The 15,143-nt window shown below is 46.0% G+C and overlaps 2 protein-coding genes across 4 annotated transcripts in view; one reads left to right on the top strand and one right to left on the bottom strand.

Moving 5' to 3' along the window:
- The window catches only part of NECAB1 (N-terminal EF-hand calcium binding protein 1), a 135,935-nt gene extending 134,217 nt beyond the window's left edge, over nucleotides 1-1,718 (bottom strand). Inside the window, exon 1 of the mRNA XM_006266692.4 lies at nucleotides 1,582-1,718. Within this exon, the coding sequence (XP_006266754.2) occupies nucleotides 1,582-1,680 (99 nt within the window). The 5' untranslated portion in view covers nucleotides 1,681-1,718. The remainder of the gene's footprint in view (nucleotides 1-1,581) is intronic.
- Nucleotides 1-15,143, top strand: part of C3H8orf88 (chromosome 3 C8orf88 homolog) — a 242,820-nt gene that overhangs the window by 173,340 nt on the left and 54,337 nt on the right. The gene's annotated exons all lie outside the window — the stretch shown is intronic.

Below are 15,143 nucleotides of genomic sequence, written 5' to 3' on the forward strand. Positions count from 1 at the left end.
TATGTGTGCATGCACACATGATTACTAACATACCTATTCTGTTTGAATTATTTCCATTATGAGGATGAAAGTCAGTTGGATGTAGTGGTCTACAGGGCTTGTCAAATCAAACACGTAAACACACTGACTGACAAAATACTTAGACTGTAAGGCCTCTGGGGCAAGCACCATTTTTATCCAGTTTCAGACCTGAAAAGGGGCTATGTTTTATGTTAATATTATTGCACTTGATGTTTTCCACTTTTGTTAATATTATACCACTTGAGACAAGGCTGTGTCTTATGAGGTGCTGAGCACTGAGTCGTGGAACCTGCAAAGCCCTTACCAAATGCTTAACTGTAAGGACCTGAACAGTCCTCCTGAAGTCAAATTAAACATGTTTAAGCGCTTTTCATAGACCTGCAGGAAGGTGATGAACAGCTTACCGAAGGACATAATTCTGAAAGATGCAGTGTGCCATGCAAGGAAACTATGGATGCTTATTAGCAGGGCTGGACACAGGCATGGGCGAACTGGGCAGCTGCCTGGGTCCCAGACAGAAAGGGGGCCTGAAAATGGTATTTTTTTCCTGTTGTCCAATTGTTATTATCATTATCTTTGGCAAAGGGGGGCTGATACTGAAAGTTCGCTTGGGGTTGCCAGGAGTCTAGGTATGGTGCTATTTATTAGCTTTTTGCGTGTGGCTTTCAGAAGGCTGCAGGTCAGCCCCTAAATCCCTTGATTGCACTGGAGCTCAATGGGAGGGGAAGACACCCTGCATCTCTCAAAGGATAAAAAAAAAGGATTAAAAGATCAGCACTTAAATGCAGCAGGCAGACATTTCCCAAAGTGAAATGATTTTTGACTCAGCAGTAAATTCAAATGACTCGAGGTCTGTGAATCTTCTCCTAGCACCTTCTTCACATCCACACCCAAAGCAAACCTATTCTGTGTGCATGTTGCTACAAATAACTAAACAGATAATCCAGCCAGGGTGCTGCAGCCACGCGCGGTCACATTGGCATTAAAACCATTGTGACCTGGTGGGGACTTCCTGAATTCTCTGCCATACCAGAACTGCCCTGTTACATTTCTGCAGTCCGAAAAAAAGAGTAAAACGGAAGAGCTGCCCTTTCCCAAGGGGCGCCTCGAGGCCGACTCGGGGGCCTCCAGTCTAAGAAGGTTGAGAGCCGCGGAGATCACCAACCCTGGCGCTGTAAAGACCTGCTCGCTAATATCTCGTCCAGTTTCCAGATGAACAAGCAGCTCCAGTCCCAGATGCTCCTAACATTTTGCTTGGAAGTCCCTGCTCTAAACCATTCACTTCAAAAGCAAAAAGAAGAGGAAGAGATCCGAAGCAGGAGGAGGCAAGCCATGCGCTGGTCATGAAGCGCTTGGAGGGGCTCTGCCCCCGAGCGCGTGCCGTGCGGCGCGGGGAGGAGCGGGAAGCCCCCCGGGCTCACAACCCAGGGCTCAGTTCTTTGCCCCGCCGCTCCTCGGCCTCGAGGCACCCCTGGACAGGCTCGCTGCACCCCGGGGACACTCGAGCCGCCCTCGCAAACGACCCGCGCGCCGCGCTCCCCCCGCCGGGCCCGCACTCACGTCCAGGAAGATGGACATGCCCTTGGTGGGCGGCAGCGCGGAGCTGAGTTCCTCCGAGGAGGCGGTCGGGGAAGGCGACAGCTCCCGCCGGTCCTCCATGCCTCAGTCCCGGGGCTCCGCCGCGCCCGGCTCCAGCAGCCGCCGCCCCCGCAAACTCCTCCTTCCCGCCGGGTCCCTCCTCCGCCACCTGCGCCCGGCGCTGCCCCGAGCCCGAGAGCCGCCGCCCCCGGCTGCGTGCGGAGGGGCCCCGCGCTCCGGCCCCAAGCCGAGCCCGCGCCCCCGGGCGCCCCTGGGGATGCGGAGCCTGGAGCAGCAAAGGAGCCGGTTCAGGGCTGGGGTCTAAGGGGAAGGCAGCTGCCAAGAATAAGGACACAGGAACTGCCCTTGTCTGGCCCAGGCTGCAGCTCTGTCCTGCCCAGCCTCCAGCCCACAAGCCACCGAGGACTGGGGTGACACGTAGGGGTGCACACGGGTGCATGTGCACCCCTTGCACGTGGCGGTGCACCCCCTGCAAAAAGGCGCTGCTGACAGGGTCTGCAAGTGGTCCCTGATCATCCCTGGCCGTTGCCCATGCTGCTGATGGCACTGCAGATGGTCGCTGACCCGTGGTCAGCATTCGCCACCAAGCCCCCTGCCGCTGGCAGTGCCAGCAGCGCCTGTGAGAGCTCCCCACTTGCCACCGCCCGGCTCCTGCTGCCACCAGTGTGCTCCCGCCGCCACCGGTGCAGCCATGCCCCCCAGCCACCAGGGGCATGCACCGTTCATGACCAGGGACCTGGGCTGGCAGCTCTTCCATGGAGCCATCACCAGCAGCATGTATGTGGGGCAGTTCATGGGTACCCCCACATCTGCCCCGATGCGAGTAGAGGGAGACCCTGGCACGTGCCTGCCTGTAGTGTGCCAGGCTATGCCTCCTTCACCACCTCCTCCACGTCTTCCTGCTGAGGCGACTCCCTGCACCTTTTTGTTGATGGCCTCCCCAGCCATGGTCCTACCAAGTCCTGGGACCTCCTGGTCAACCTCCTCCTGGCCCTGGCCCAGCTGCCAGCTACCTGACCAGGAAGGAGGCCCTGGCTGGGAGGACCCCAGGAGACTTGCAGAGCTGCTTTCCTGTCCCTCATCTGTTCACATCTCAGGACAGTTTCACTGGCCAGTGTGCACTGGCTCCTTGGACTTGTTGAAGGACCCATGGGCACTGTCTGGTGTGCTCTGCTCAGTAACCCCCCTTGGTGCACTAGTTTTGAACCTTGACTTTTACTCCCACCCCTGTTTTATCTTTTATTTGTCACACAAATTCAATTGGCATGTATGCAATAAACTTCTACTAATGGTAGGGGCTAACTGATGCTCCATGGGCCTAATGCCCATGTTCCTGATAGGTGTCAAATAGCTCTGTCAAAGTGGTAGAGAGGGGATGCTGAAAGGGAGAGGGAACTGGGGCTAGCCAGGGTTTTTCCCACTGTTCCTTTCTCATTTGTAGCCTCCAGCACGTAAGGTCTAGGAAGTTTTGATTCAGAGGCCATGCCTATCACTCTCAGGGTCAATAGTTTACTGATGCCCCTTTTCCCCAGAAATGTGTCTAATACCTTTCTGTAAAATCCCCCCTTTCTAGCATGCATGTCTTTCAAAGGGAGGTTTATAAGTGACTGGTATATTTCGGGTTGCTGCAAGACATGCAGCCAGAGCCTCATACATCAGAATTGGATCCCTTCCCTCCCTTTTTCTTGATACCCAAAGCCAGTGCAAATGTATGATCCAAGTGCTAGCTAAGAACAGGTGTTTTCTTCCATGTTTAGGATTGTTTCCGTAACTTTCCCAGTCAGCTAGCGGAATTCTTGTAATTTTTCAGGACTCTGAGAACAAACTGGCTCTCATTACAGAGTGCATTTACAAGGCAAGGTACTGTAAGTAGCCTTGACAATGGGTTTCAGTAGGCGTCAAGTGATGGAGGGCTATTACTCTTCCTATTAGAGAGTTGGTTGTAATTGGGTTACTGTCTATCTGTATTAGAACATATCCCATGACCCCAATTGCATACAGTGCCATGGACAATGGGGCCAGAACCAAACAAGTATGACAACCCATAGACCAGAGCTCACAGGAAATCTCAGGAGACAGGTAAAACAGACAAAGAAAGGGAGTGGGGTGCCAGGGCGAAGGTAAAGGGCTCAGGTGGGAGCCTGCTACATTCTAGTGCAGAAACGGAAGGAAGAGACAGAGTCCCTCTTATGTGAGCTATCTGCATCTGCTTTGGAGCACCTGGGCTGTTTCCTACTAGGGGGACAGAGCCTCAGGCTGCTTCTTTCTCAGGCAGGATTGCAAAATGCCAGTTAGACTCAAAAGGAGCTTATTTCTGCACAATGGGCAGTAATCTTGACTGGACCCTGACATAGTTACTGTCAGATGGCAGCATGGAGCCACATCAAGCAGTCCCCTCTCCAAAGCTGCAAATATTTTGGCAGTTTCACTTTTCAGTATATTTGCTTGTGTTCAGAGTTTTTCCCCCTTAGCTTATGGAATTCTTTCTTACAATTTTTCAGGGCACTGATAACAAACCAGCTCTTATTACAGGGTGCACTTACAGGGCAATATACTTTAAGTAGCATTTACAATAGGTTTCAGTAGGCAGTGAGTGATACAGGGTTATTACTCTGCATATTAGAGAGTTAAAGATGTACTGAGAATATTTGCTTAAATTTCCATAATTTCTACCAGTTTAAGACAGCTTCTAAATAGTATTTTAATGCACCATTTCACATTTAATAGAGCGCCAATTTGCACATTTTCACAGCAGCACCACTGTGTTGCTTTTTTCTTGCCAGCTTTCTCTGCTGGAGTTGCCTGTCCAAAAAAGTAATACAATGTTAAAAACCCTCCATCAGGATCTTGTACAAACCATTTGGAACACACTTCCTATGCTTTTCCATCTCTTCTGCTTCATCTCTTTTCTTGTTTCAGTTGAAAATAAGATTTAGGAGAGAGATAACTCTCCAAAGAGAGGGCCATTACAAAGAGGGCAAAAATAATTATTTCAATTACAAGTGATTTGAAAAGGGCAAAAAAGTGCTCTTGTGTCGCTTTTGCTTCTTTTTAATGTGCACTGAAAGCCTTTTCTTTTCAAAATGACCTTTTTTCCCAAGATACGTGTAGAAAACATGGTCTGTCAAGCCTGGAAGACTGTATGAGCCTCAAAGGACTAGTATAATGGAGACACCAAGTTAGCCAAAGAGCAAAAGTTGAGCAATTGACAGGAGAAAGTATTTTATTCAGGCTATTTAAAATCTTTGGGGGATTTTTGTTAGCACATAACAATAATAAATCATGTATTTTTAGCTTCAGTTACTAATTACAATTTTGAAGAAAATAAGTTGTCAAAGAGCCAGTTTTCTAATCCCTTAGATGTAAGTGTTAAATTTCAACTAGTAGAGGTCCTACATCATAATCAAGGGAGACAAGACGTAGATCTTTTTGCTACTAGCAATCTGGTACAGGAATTATACTGTTTTTTTGTAAGGGGAAAAACTCTAAAACTGGCTACTTTTTTCTCTTAAAGATTGTTGCATCATTAGATTTCCATTTAGAAATGAACCCACTGTACCGAGGTCAATCAAAACATACAAATAACACGAAAGGAAGTGGCAAGCTAATACTTAACAATTTTTCACTCCTACCTGAGAGCCGATTAGCATTGCACTTAATATGAAATGGGCTGTGCTGTTACGGCAGACCATACCATCTGCAGTTATCTGGATAAAAAGACCTCCTCTATGCAGTCTCTAATGATGCATCCAAATCATTCCCAGATGGTTAGCAATGTGTGTTGTTTTTCTGTTGTAGCAAAACACACTGTATAATGATGATATCAAAAACCACGGCTCCAAATGCATTAAGGCCAGCTCCACTTTCCAGAATCCAGGTAGAGTGAGTAGGCAGGATGATAGTGACACACATTAGGAGTTGGGAGAGAAGGCATCCTTGCGCCAGACACTCAGTACCAGATCTGCTCTGTAACTGTTGTCATCTTTAGGTGAGCCAAAGTTGTGTGATTCTGCAAACTTCAGTGGCAGGTGCATCTGCTGTTATCAGCCTTTTCCACACAAAACCTGCTCTACCCAGTGATGCCATGTGAACCACAATACATGAATTATACAGCACAGGCAAAGCAGATGCATGAAATCTTTCCATCAACAGGTGGTATTACCTCTTTCTTTATATAGCTGGCTTGGTGTCCTTCGTGAGTTCCCTTATAATAATCTTCAATTTGAGTAATGAAGTGCATCCCATGCCTGGTTCCTCGACAGTTTTTGTTGTCCATCAGCTATAATAATATAGACCGGCACTTTCAGAAACCATCTTAGGGCTAGTGTGTGCCTGGCACTGGGATTGCATGTAAGACAGAATTGCTGCTGAGGCCACCCTCATACTCCCTTGTGTACAATGGGAGTGAGAAATTGACTCTCTCTGTTGCTCCAGGCTTCCTGCTGTGGTATTTGGAGAACAGCATGAAGGATGAAATGTAGATCCACTTCTACTTTGCATTGGATGGCAGAGGTAAGGAAGCAAAGAAAACATGCTACCTCCTCATAAAGAGTGTTATTTCTGGAAAGCCCTAGAAAAATTCTGGCTGAGTCATAAAGAATTTATACAGGAGAGCTCTTCTTATACCACAGGATATATATGAGCTGTCTTAAAACGATTCATGTGCAATCTGCTGAAGGAAGGGCCTGGTATTCAACACTAAATGTGTACATTCAATCACTATGTTATTTGATCTCCTTCTATAATTTATATACTTTTGTACTCTTTATATAATTGTGTAAGTCACCTAGTCTTTCTGTGCTTCTGTTTCCAATCTCTAAAAGGTGAATAATGCTACATGGAAGGATGTGCCAAGGAAAGATACATTAAAGGGGGTGCAGTGCTCTGAGGCTACAGCAACAGGGGCCATATAAATCATAGAGATTCATAGGGATGGAAGGGACCTGCAGAGGTCATCTAGTCCAACCTGCTGCCTAAGGCAGGATCATTTCTACCCAAACCATCCTATACAATCCATAATCTAAACTTGACATAAGACTATTGTAAACCCTGACACAACAAAAACCTAACACCCTAACCTGGCACAGGTAAAGCAAGGGAACCATGGCAGCCAATGTCCTGTTTTTATTAAAAGTCTATAATGCTCAGGAGAGCCAAGGCAGAGGGCCATGCCTCCCAGTACAGAGGAAGGCAAGAACCCTCACAGTCTATACCAATATGATCATGGGGTAAAATTACTTCTGACCCCACATATGACAATCAGTCTGACCCTGAGCAGAGGGGCAAGACTCTCTGGTCAGAAAACTCTGGCTTTGGTCCCAGCGGGAGCCTTGTTACACCACAGTCAAAGTCTTCAGCCTTGGCTGTAGCCAACACCAAATGCCTCTGAGGGAGGTTTAAAAACACCCTAACACATGTAGCAGAAGGGGAGCAGAGGGAGGTAGGGGCAACCAGCAAAGGCCAGAAGCATGGGAAGTACCCATAGTAGAACATAGACATAGCTACACCTAGGTCATCCCGAACCAGTGGCTGTCCAACCTTTTCTTGAACATCTGTAGTGATGAAGAGTCCATAACTTCCCTAGGCAGTCTGTTTCACTGCCTCACTGTTCTAACAGTGATGAAGTTTCTCCAGATATCCAGTCTAAACTTCATTGGTACAACCTGCAGCCACTGGTCCACATCCCTCTTAAGCACCTTTTCTACAAGCTGAGCATGCCTAGCTCCTTCAGCTTCTCCTCATATGACTTGCTTTCCAAATCCTATATTATCTTTGTTGCCTGCCTCTGGACCTTCTATAAATTCCCCACATCTAACCCAGATAGAACAGATGTATATCAAATATTTTGCACGTGGTATCTTCCATATTGCATAGGTGTAGAGTGTAATAGACACATATCTTATGTTGTTATGAAAGAATAGATATGGCATGTCAAAGATATGGGCCATGACCCTATCACCTGGCCCATGATGCTACCCATGGGTCTTGGACTGGACCTGCATGCCACGTGCAATATGCCCCAGAATGGGCCACATGCTGCACAAAACACACAGGGCTGGGGCTGGTGCATGTGCTGCACATGTCATGCAGGACTGGTCTGGGGTATGCACTGCATGTAACACCCATGACACATTGGGTCCATGCACTCTGAATCCAACGTGTGGGGCCAGTCTGTGGCCTGATCCAGCCCATGGACCAGTGCCACGCTACTTTTCCAGTCAGCAGGGCCTGATGAGTTTGATACCCCTAATTTAGATATTAGTTTATGTACATATTACATAAACTGAGTCAACTGAAGAATTCTTAATAAGAATTTTTTTTACTGGCATACAGTGGTAAACTTTATAGCAGGTAGGATGTTATTTATTTACAGCTTTGTCTCTCATCTGCTTGTGACCAGCTCTGTAGGAGTATTTTGGAAGCACTGTAGTAAAAGTGATTGTAATAAGGTTTCTGTCAGAGATTCTGGCCCCTGTTGAGAAAATGCCTGCTGTGTGTTAGAATAGCTCTGCTAGATATTTACATATAGGATCTGAGTGAAGGAACAAAGGCACAGTTCAAAACAGGAAACTGAATCAGATACATAACAATGCCATGTCATAGTACATTTCGATTTGCACAATTACCAAAGGGAAAAGTGCCTATTGTTCACATATGGCTGACAATATTTCTAGTAACTGTTTTAGAGAGTGTTTTCCATCATATACCTTAGGAGTTAACAAGGAAGAAGCATAAGAGAAATTCCCACTAGTCCCAAATCCCATTTCATGATGTAACATCCAGTACATCTTGAATGTAGAAAGGATTTAGTGAATTTTGCTCCTACAGTATATTCTGAGTTTGAGGAAGGAAATTTTGAGGTTGAGACAACTAATCTCCCATTTGTAAACATTTCAGCTTACCAGGCAATAGAGCATGTTAATGAGCAGGTTTTCAAAATTGCATAATAAACATAACACATAACGAATCAGCAAGACAATGACAGGAACTGAACTACAGTGAAAGAGCTCACCTAACTGAGATGGTAAATCAAATGTTTGGGATCAATAAAGCAACATCTTTCAATTATAATGATAGACAAAGGACTCAATTAAGATTACAATGATGTCAAGGTGCTACAAGAGAAACTTGAAACGTTCCACTTGTTTAAGGCTTCCAACGATTTGCTGGTATGTATTTCTATGGGAGATATTGTGCCAGAAGATAATGTATTAGACATTCTGAATGCACATGACAAAGGAAGAGGAATTGTGAATACCATTATCCAGAAATGTCTTACTAAGATGCTACTGAGAACTTCTATGCAAACATACCTAAATCAAAGCTGAAAACCTTCAAGAATAAAAAGTCAACTATGAGACAGTGCAGCAAAATGAAACAGATGCAGAATGTAAAGGAGATGCAGCAAAGGCTACTTGCAGCAGTTGCAGCAGGTAAAAGGTTCAATGTGTACTCTCTCTTATAGCACAAAATATCTGGATCCCTTCTGTCACTTTTCAAACCTGACAGATCACTTAATTTGGCTGACAAAGCAGTCTTGTCATGGATTTTGACTGGAAATAAAGCAGTAACTATTCTGCCAGATGGTACTTCCAAGAAATCAGCTGTTATTATCAACAGTATGGCTCTTGTGCAGAAATAAGAAAGCTGAAAAATACATGAACATTTTGAGATTCGGCCAAATCCTTTATGCAACAAGTGTTTGCAGAATATTCCAATACATACGATCAAGTTGACATTTTCTTCAGTCGATACATATCACTATCCATAAAGTCAAGCACAAGAATGTTAAGGACTCAAACTACTAGGCCAATCTGCAGAATCATTAGCGGCAGATCTCTTTCATTACTAGGATCATGCAGTAGTTTCACATCCTTACCAACAAATAAAGAAAACCTAGTTAATTTTCTAAGTGAGGAGCTTCTTAAAGAATCAAGCCAATGTTTCCAAAGTGAATGAGTGCTCATTGTTGGTGGTTTTGCTGATGGAAAAGCAGAGCACTCTGGATCATATGACATTTTGCAACTGCATTCAAAGCAAGAAGAGGCAGACACAAGAATACTCTTGCACAGCAAATACGCAGTCATTCAGAGATACTCCTTTCTTGTATTACTCTTCTCTAGTATTCTCCTGTGATGACACAGATGTACTGGTCCTTTTTCTATGGTAAATCTTGCACCTGAAGTTTGGATGAAGGGAAGTAACCCAGTAAGATTAATTCTAGTTCATGTTATTGTGTCAGAATTGCCTGAGCCAGTTCATGTATCTCTATTTAGATGCCACAGTGTCATTGGTTGTGACACCAACAGCCAATTCAGTGGTCGCACTAAAAAAAACTGCTTGGAAAGTGTACGTTCAACATCCACATCTATTGGCAGGTCTAGGAAGTAGGCCTGATGTAGATGAGTATTTGTACAGTTGTGTAGACAAGTTTGTAGTTTTGCTGTGTCAGCCATCAACATCTTTGACAACCCTTCTGGATGTTCAAGTGAAATTAATCCATCAAGTAAAAGCTGTGGATAAACTTCTGCCTATGTACAACTCCTTTGTGCACCATGTACGTAGAGCCAATTATCAAAGTCTTGTTTGGCAAAATGTGCTTGAACCATTGCCATCACCTGACCAGTATGGTTGGCAAGCTGAAAACGACAAGTTATGTTCCTATCATAACACGCTTGAACCATTACCAGCAGAATACCTTTGGATAACTGGAAGCAAGTGCAAGATGGAATCTGTGAACCAGCATACTTGTGCAAGCAGGTGAATATGACATGCACTCCCAGCTGTGAGTGCTATGAGACAGCATGTTGCAATCCATATAATAACTGTACTAATTCAGAAATGGATTCAGAAACAGGTTCAACTGATGAAGAGATCTGAAAAAACGCAATTACCCATTGTATTAATGTTATATAAACCATTGTATTGCCATTATATTACCATTGGATTAGACAGTTACATTTTCCTATTGCCTAGAGCTGAACATATGTCTGTGTGTCTTATTGCCATTGAGTTATGTATTATTAATATCGGACTTCTCTGCATTCTATAATAAAAAAATGTATTGTCTTGTTCAGTATAGCTTGAACAGGTAGGTTAGCCTAAATTATGTTTTCAGTACTGTAGGCCTGTTATGAAATTTGTAGTGATAGAATTTGTGAGGATCTAGTATTAGAGTATTGTTTACTAGTATTTTAATTACACTGAGCCAATACATACATGCTTATGTGTCAGCCATCTTGGAATCCAATATGGCTACCATGATTGAAAGATTACTGTTGATCTCATTGGCTCATACAATGTTGGCTTCATCACTGGAATTAATTTGCTAACCCTAGTGGGAGCTGAAAGATTGACCAAAATGTGAATTCATGGCAGCCATCTTGGATTCCAATATGGTGGCTACACACATGAGTTGCCAGATTGGCAACATGACTTTTCTGAGATGGGTAGACCACATCTACCTGAAACACACTGTTGCTGCTTGTGGCAATGAGTTGCCTATGAGAACAAAATGTAGAGACCTTTTGGGTCCGTTTGTATCCTTCTCTAGAAAGGAGATTTTTTTTACATACATATCACAGCATTGAGTCAAGTGACAATGCTATGATGCTTTTTTGATGGTCTGGCTCCTACAGCTCACTAAACTGGTTTAGGGAAGAAAGTTGTGGGCTAAAAGAACAAAGCACTTAGCTGGATTCAATCCCTTAAGGACGGAAAGAGAGAGAGATTTAAGAGGAACAGATGGAGGCCCGGCCCTGTAGTGGTTAGGTGATGGGGTAAGATAGATGTGCCTAAGACTCTGGATAAGACTGATATACATGTAGATCTTTTGATGTTTTATATAGCCCGGGTACACACGCCAGTGGAAGGGATGGGGTAATCAGGCAAGAGTGCTGAGAGAGGGACCTGCTGCCTGGGAGCAGTTCCCTCTCCTATTTACAGAGTCAAGCTGACACAAAGCACTTAACTATATACACATTTATTGTCATAATAAATAAATATGAATAAGAAACATTAAATATTTACAGTAAAATTAGTCTGTGACACCATATACAATAACCTGCAATCAATATATGGCATCACTTTGAAGGACTGCAAAACATAAACCAGGTGATTCACAACATATGCAATAATTAACCCTCCTGCACAGAATAAGCATTAACACTTTAGAACAGTTAAGTCAAGGCATTGACACAATAAACATCTATGAGCATCAACTTAAATAAACCCAGGTAAGCTGAGATAGCAATACCATAGACATACACAGGCAACAATACAGGTAAGTTCTGGTAATAGGCAATAAACACATATAGGCAATGAAGACAGATAAACCCATATAAACTCCCTTAAGGAGTACCCATAACTATATTAACCTCTATAGTACTGTGGAAAAGTTGCGGGTACCTGCTTCAAGGAGGGTCCCAACCGAAGAGATCTGTCCAGCTGTTGCAGCCCAGCTGTGCTCTGGAGGGATCTTCCAATCTGCTCCAGTGGAGTCTTATCAGCCCGCCGGGTGAACTGAATTGGCTTAATTACGCCGCCAATTGATTGCGGCTGGTGCTCCATTATATCGCAGGATAGCAATTAGTGGGCAGCAGAAGAAAAATCACTCGATTGCTGGAGTCGCGATCAAGAGCCCCAGAAGGTAAACGGGGAAGGAGAGAAGCCCCAGAGATCCCGAACTGCAGGCAGAGAGAGAGAGAGAGAGAGAGAGAGAGAGAAGGAGAGAGAGAACACGCTGTCAGGATTTTTGAGTTTTCTTTATTTTTCTTTTCCTTTTCTTTTATCTGGCCGCACCTTCCATTTGAATAAGCGGCAGTTGGCTTTGGGCCAGGGAAACCACCATCCTCCCAAATTTAATCAAATCATCAAAGTCATGGCAGAAGAGATAGCGAAGAAGAATTCTGACCCAACTTTGCTGACTGACGCCCGCCCTGGTACAAACAAGGCAAGCGGATGTCATCGGGATGCAGGACCCCACATCTGTATCCTGTGCTATCTGAACAGGTACAAAACAACAATAATCACAAAATATGGGGGTGCATTCATAGAATCATAGAATCATAGAAGTAGGGTTGGAAGGGACCTTGTAGATCTTCAAGTCCGACCCCCTGCCCGGGCAGGAGGAAAACTGGGCTCAAATGACCCCAGCTAGGCAGGCATCGAGCTGTTTCTTAAAGACCCCCAGGGTAGGAGCCAGCACCACTTCCCTTGGAAGTTGGTTCCAGATCCTAGCTGCCCTAACTGTGAAGTAGTTCTTACGGATGTCCAATCTAAACCTACTGTCCAACAACTTGTGGCCGTTATTCCTTGTTATTCCGGGGGGCACTAGGGGAAACAAGGTCTCCCCCAAACCCTTCTGGTCGCCCCTAGTGAGTTTACAGACGGTTACCAGGTCCCCCCTCAGCCTTCTCTTGTGAAGGCTGAATAGGTTCAGGTCCCGTAGCCTCTCATTGTAGGGTCTGCCCTGCTGTCCCCGGATCATGCGGGTGACTCTCCTCTGGACCCTCTCAATGTTGTCCACATCCCTCTTGAAGTGGGGTGCCCAGAACTGGACACAGTACTCCAGCTGTGGCCTGACCAGTGTCGGGTAGAGGGGGAGGATCACCTCCTTGGCCCTACTTGAGATGCACCTGTGGATGCACAATTGGGTCCAGTTGGCCCTGCCGACCGTGACCTCGCATTGTTCGCCCATGTTCATCTTGGAGTCAATAATGACTCCAAGATCCCTTTCTGCCTCTGTGCTCTCAAGAAGGGAGTTTCCCATCTTATAAGTGTGCTGCTGGTTACTACTGCCCAAGTGTAGCACCCTGCACTTGTCAGTATTGAAACGCATCCTGTTTTTGTTAGCCCACCCCTGCAACCTATCCAGGTCTTTCTGCAGTCTTTCCCTCCCTACTAGCGTGCCCACCTCACCCAAATTTTGGTGTCATCAGCAAATTTGAACAGGTTGCTTTTCACCCCATCGTCCAAATTGCTGATAAAGAAATTGAACAGTGCGGGCCCAAGGACCGAGCCCTGGGGGACTCTGCTGCCCACTTCCCCCCAGGTCAAATATGACCCGTCCGCCACCACCCTCTGAGTACGACCCTTCAGCCAATTTGCAATCCAAATTTAATTTTCAGCACCCCATGGGGTGTTTTCTGGAGCCTCACCCCTTTGGGGCCCCAGGATGTGGACACAATCCCCTCCCACAATGGAGGAGGGTGGAGGCTGCAGACCTTCCTCTCTCAAGCCCACTTTCCTTGGGGGACCTGCTTCCCCAGCAACTCACGCTCTCACTCTGAAGCAGCCAAGGCTCGTCCCCTGGTGGCCAGTCCCATGAGGTCCTCTCTCTGGCAGCACCTCCAGCACCTCTCAATGTCTGGTACCCTGCACTGGGCACCCAGGGCACTCCCACAAGAGCTGAACCCTTACTGGCTCCGGGTCCCCGTCCTCATACCGAGTGTCCTTCCCTTTCCTGGGCCCTGCTCTGGGCACTAGGGCTCTTTTAGTTTAATGTGGAGCCACACTGTGGGGCTCCAGTTACTTGGCCTAGAACCAGGGCTAACTTAAACAATGTCGAGCTGCTCTCAAGGCCAACTCTCTGTGTGCTGGTCTGCACACTGGGTGGAGCCTGAGCTACCTCAAACTGCTCCCAGGGCTGGCTATCCATGTGCCGATCCATGCACTGCCTACCCAGCTGCTTGCCGGGTTTGCAGACTCAAGCCGCTTTGAGCAGCTCCTAGAGCCTGAGCACCATGTGCCGATCTGTGCGCCATTGAGGTTCAGGCGGGGTCCTGAGGACGGTCGTCTCCGGAGCTCCTCTCTCCTCGCCGTCTCTCACCACATTTCTCTCCCCAGTGTGCTGAGCATGGTCTCCTTTTATACACTTCAGGGGCTCCACCCCTGAAGTTCTCCGGACCTGGCAGGGCACAGTCTTGAACCAGGTCTAGATTTCTCCTTGCCCCCTCACTTTGGGAAAAGGGCGTGGCCTTGCTTACCCTGGCTTGCTTCTGATTGGTGGGTGGGCTACACCACTTGGGATTGCAGAATCTCAAGCCCAGGAATCATCCAGAGCGCAAAAGGTAAGTCTGCTATATTTAAAATCTTTTTCTCTGTCATACTATGCTTTGTTGCTACTCTTAAGCTTATATAATACTTTGGTTCAAGAGGTCTGCTTCATCATCAGCTTTTGAAGGGAAAGATTGGTGTTGTTGAACCTAAATGGACCTGCTAGGTCAGAAATGTTGATTATACAGATTACTGTAGCTTAAAACACAGACCAAAAGTTGGAGAATTACATTATTCTATCCCAGGAGAGGTAACGTCATAAAGCATGATAGCTGGAGAGATGCACTCAGAGGCTGAAAACAGACATTGTCTGTGGAGCATGATCAGCTGCGTTGCAATATGCAAACAGCTGATTGCGATTCACAGACATTGACAGACATCACCAGGTGCCACACCCTGACTTGGGGTGCATCTGCAAGTGGGGCAAATTGCAGGCAAACCTCCCATGTTGGGGAGCAGGGGAATTC

The sequence above is a fragment of the Alligator mississippiensis genome, chromosome 3, assembly GCF_030867095.1.
Source record: "Alligator mississippiensis isolate rAllMis1 chromosome 3, rAllMis1, whole genome shotgun sequence".
NCBI classification, from domain to species: Eukaryota; Metazoa; Chordata; order Crocodylia; family Alligatoridae; genus Alligator; species Alligator mississippiensis.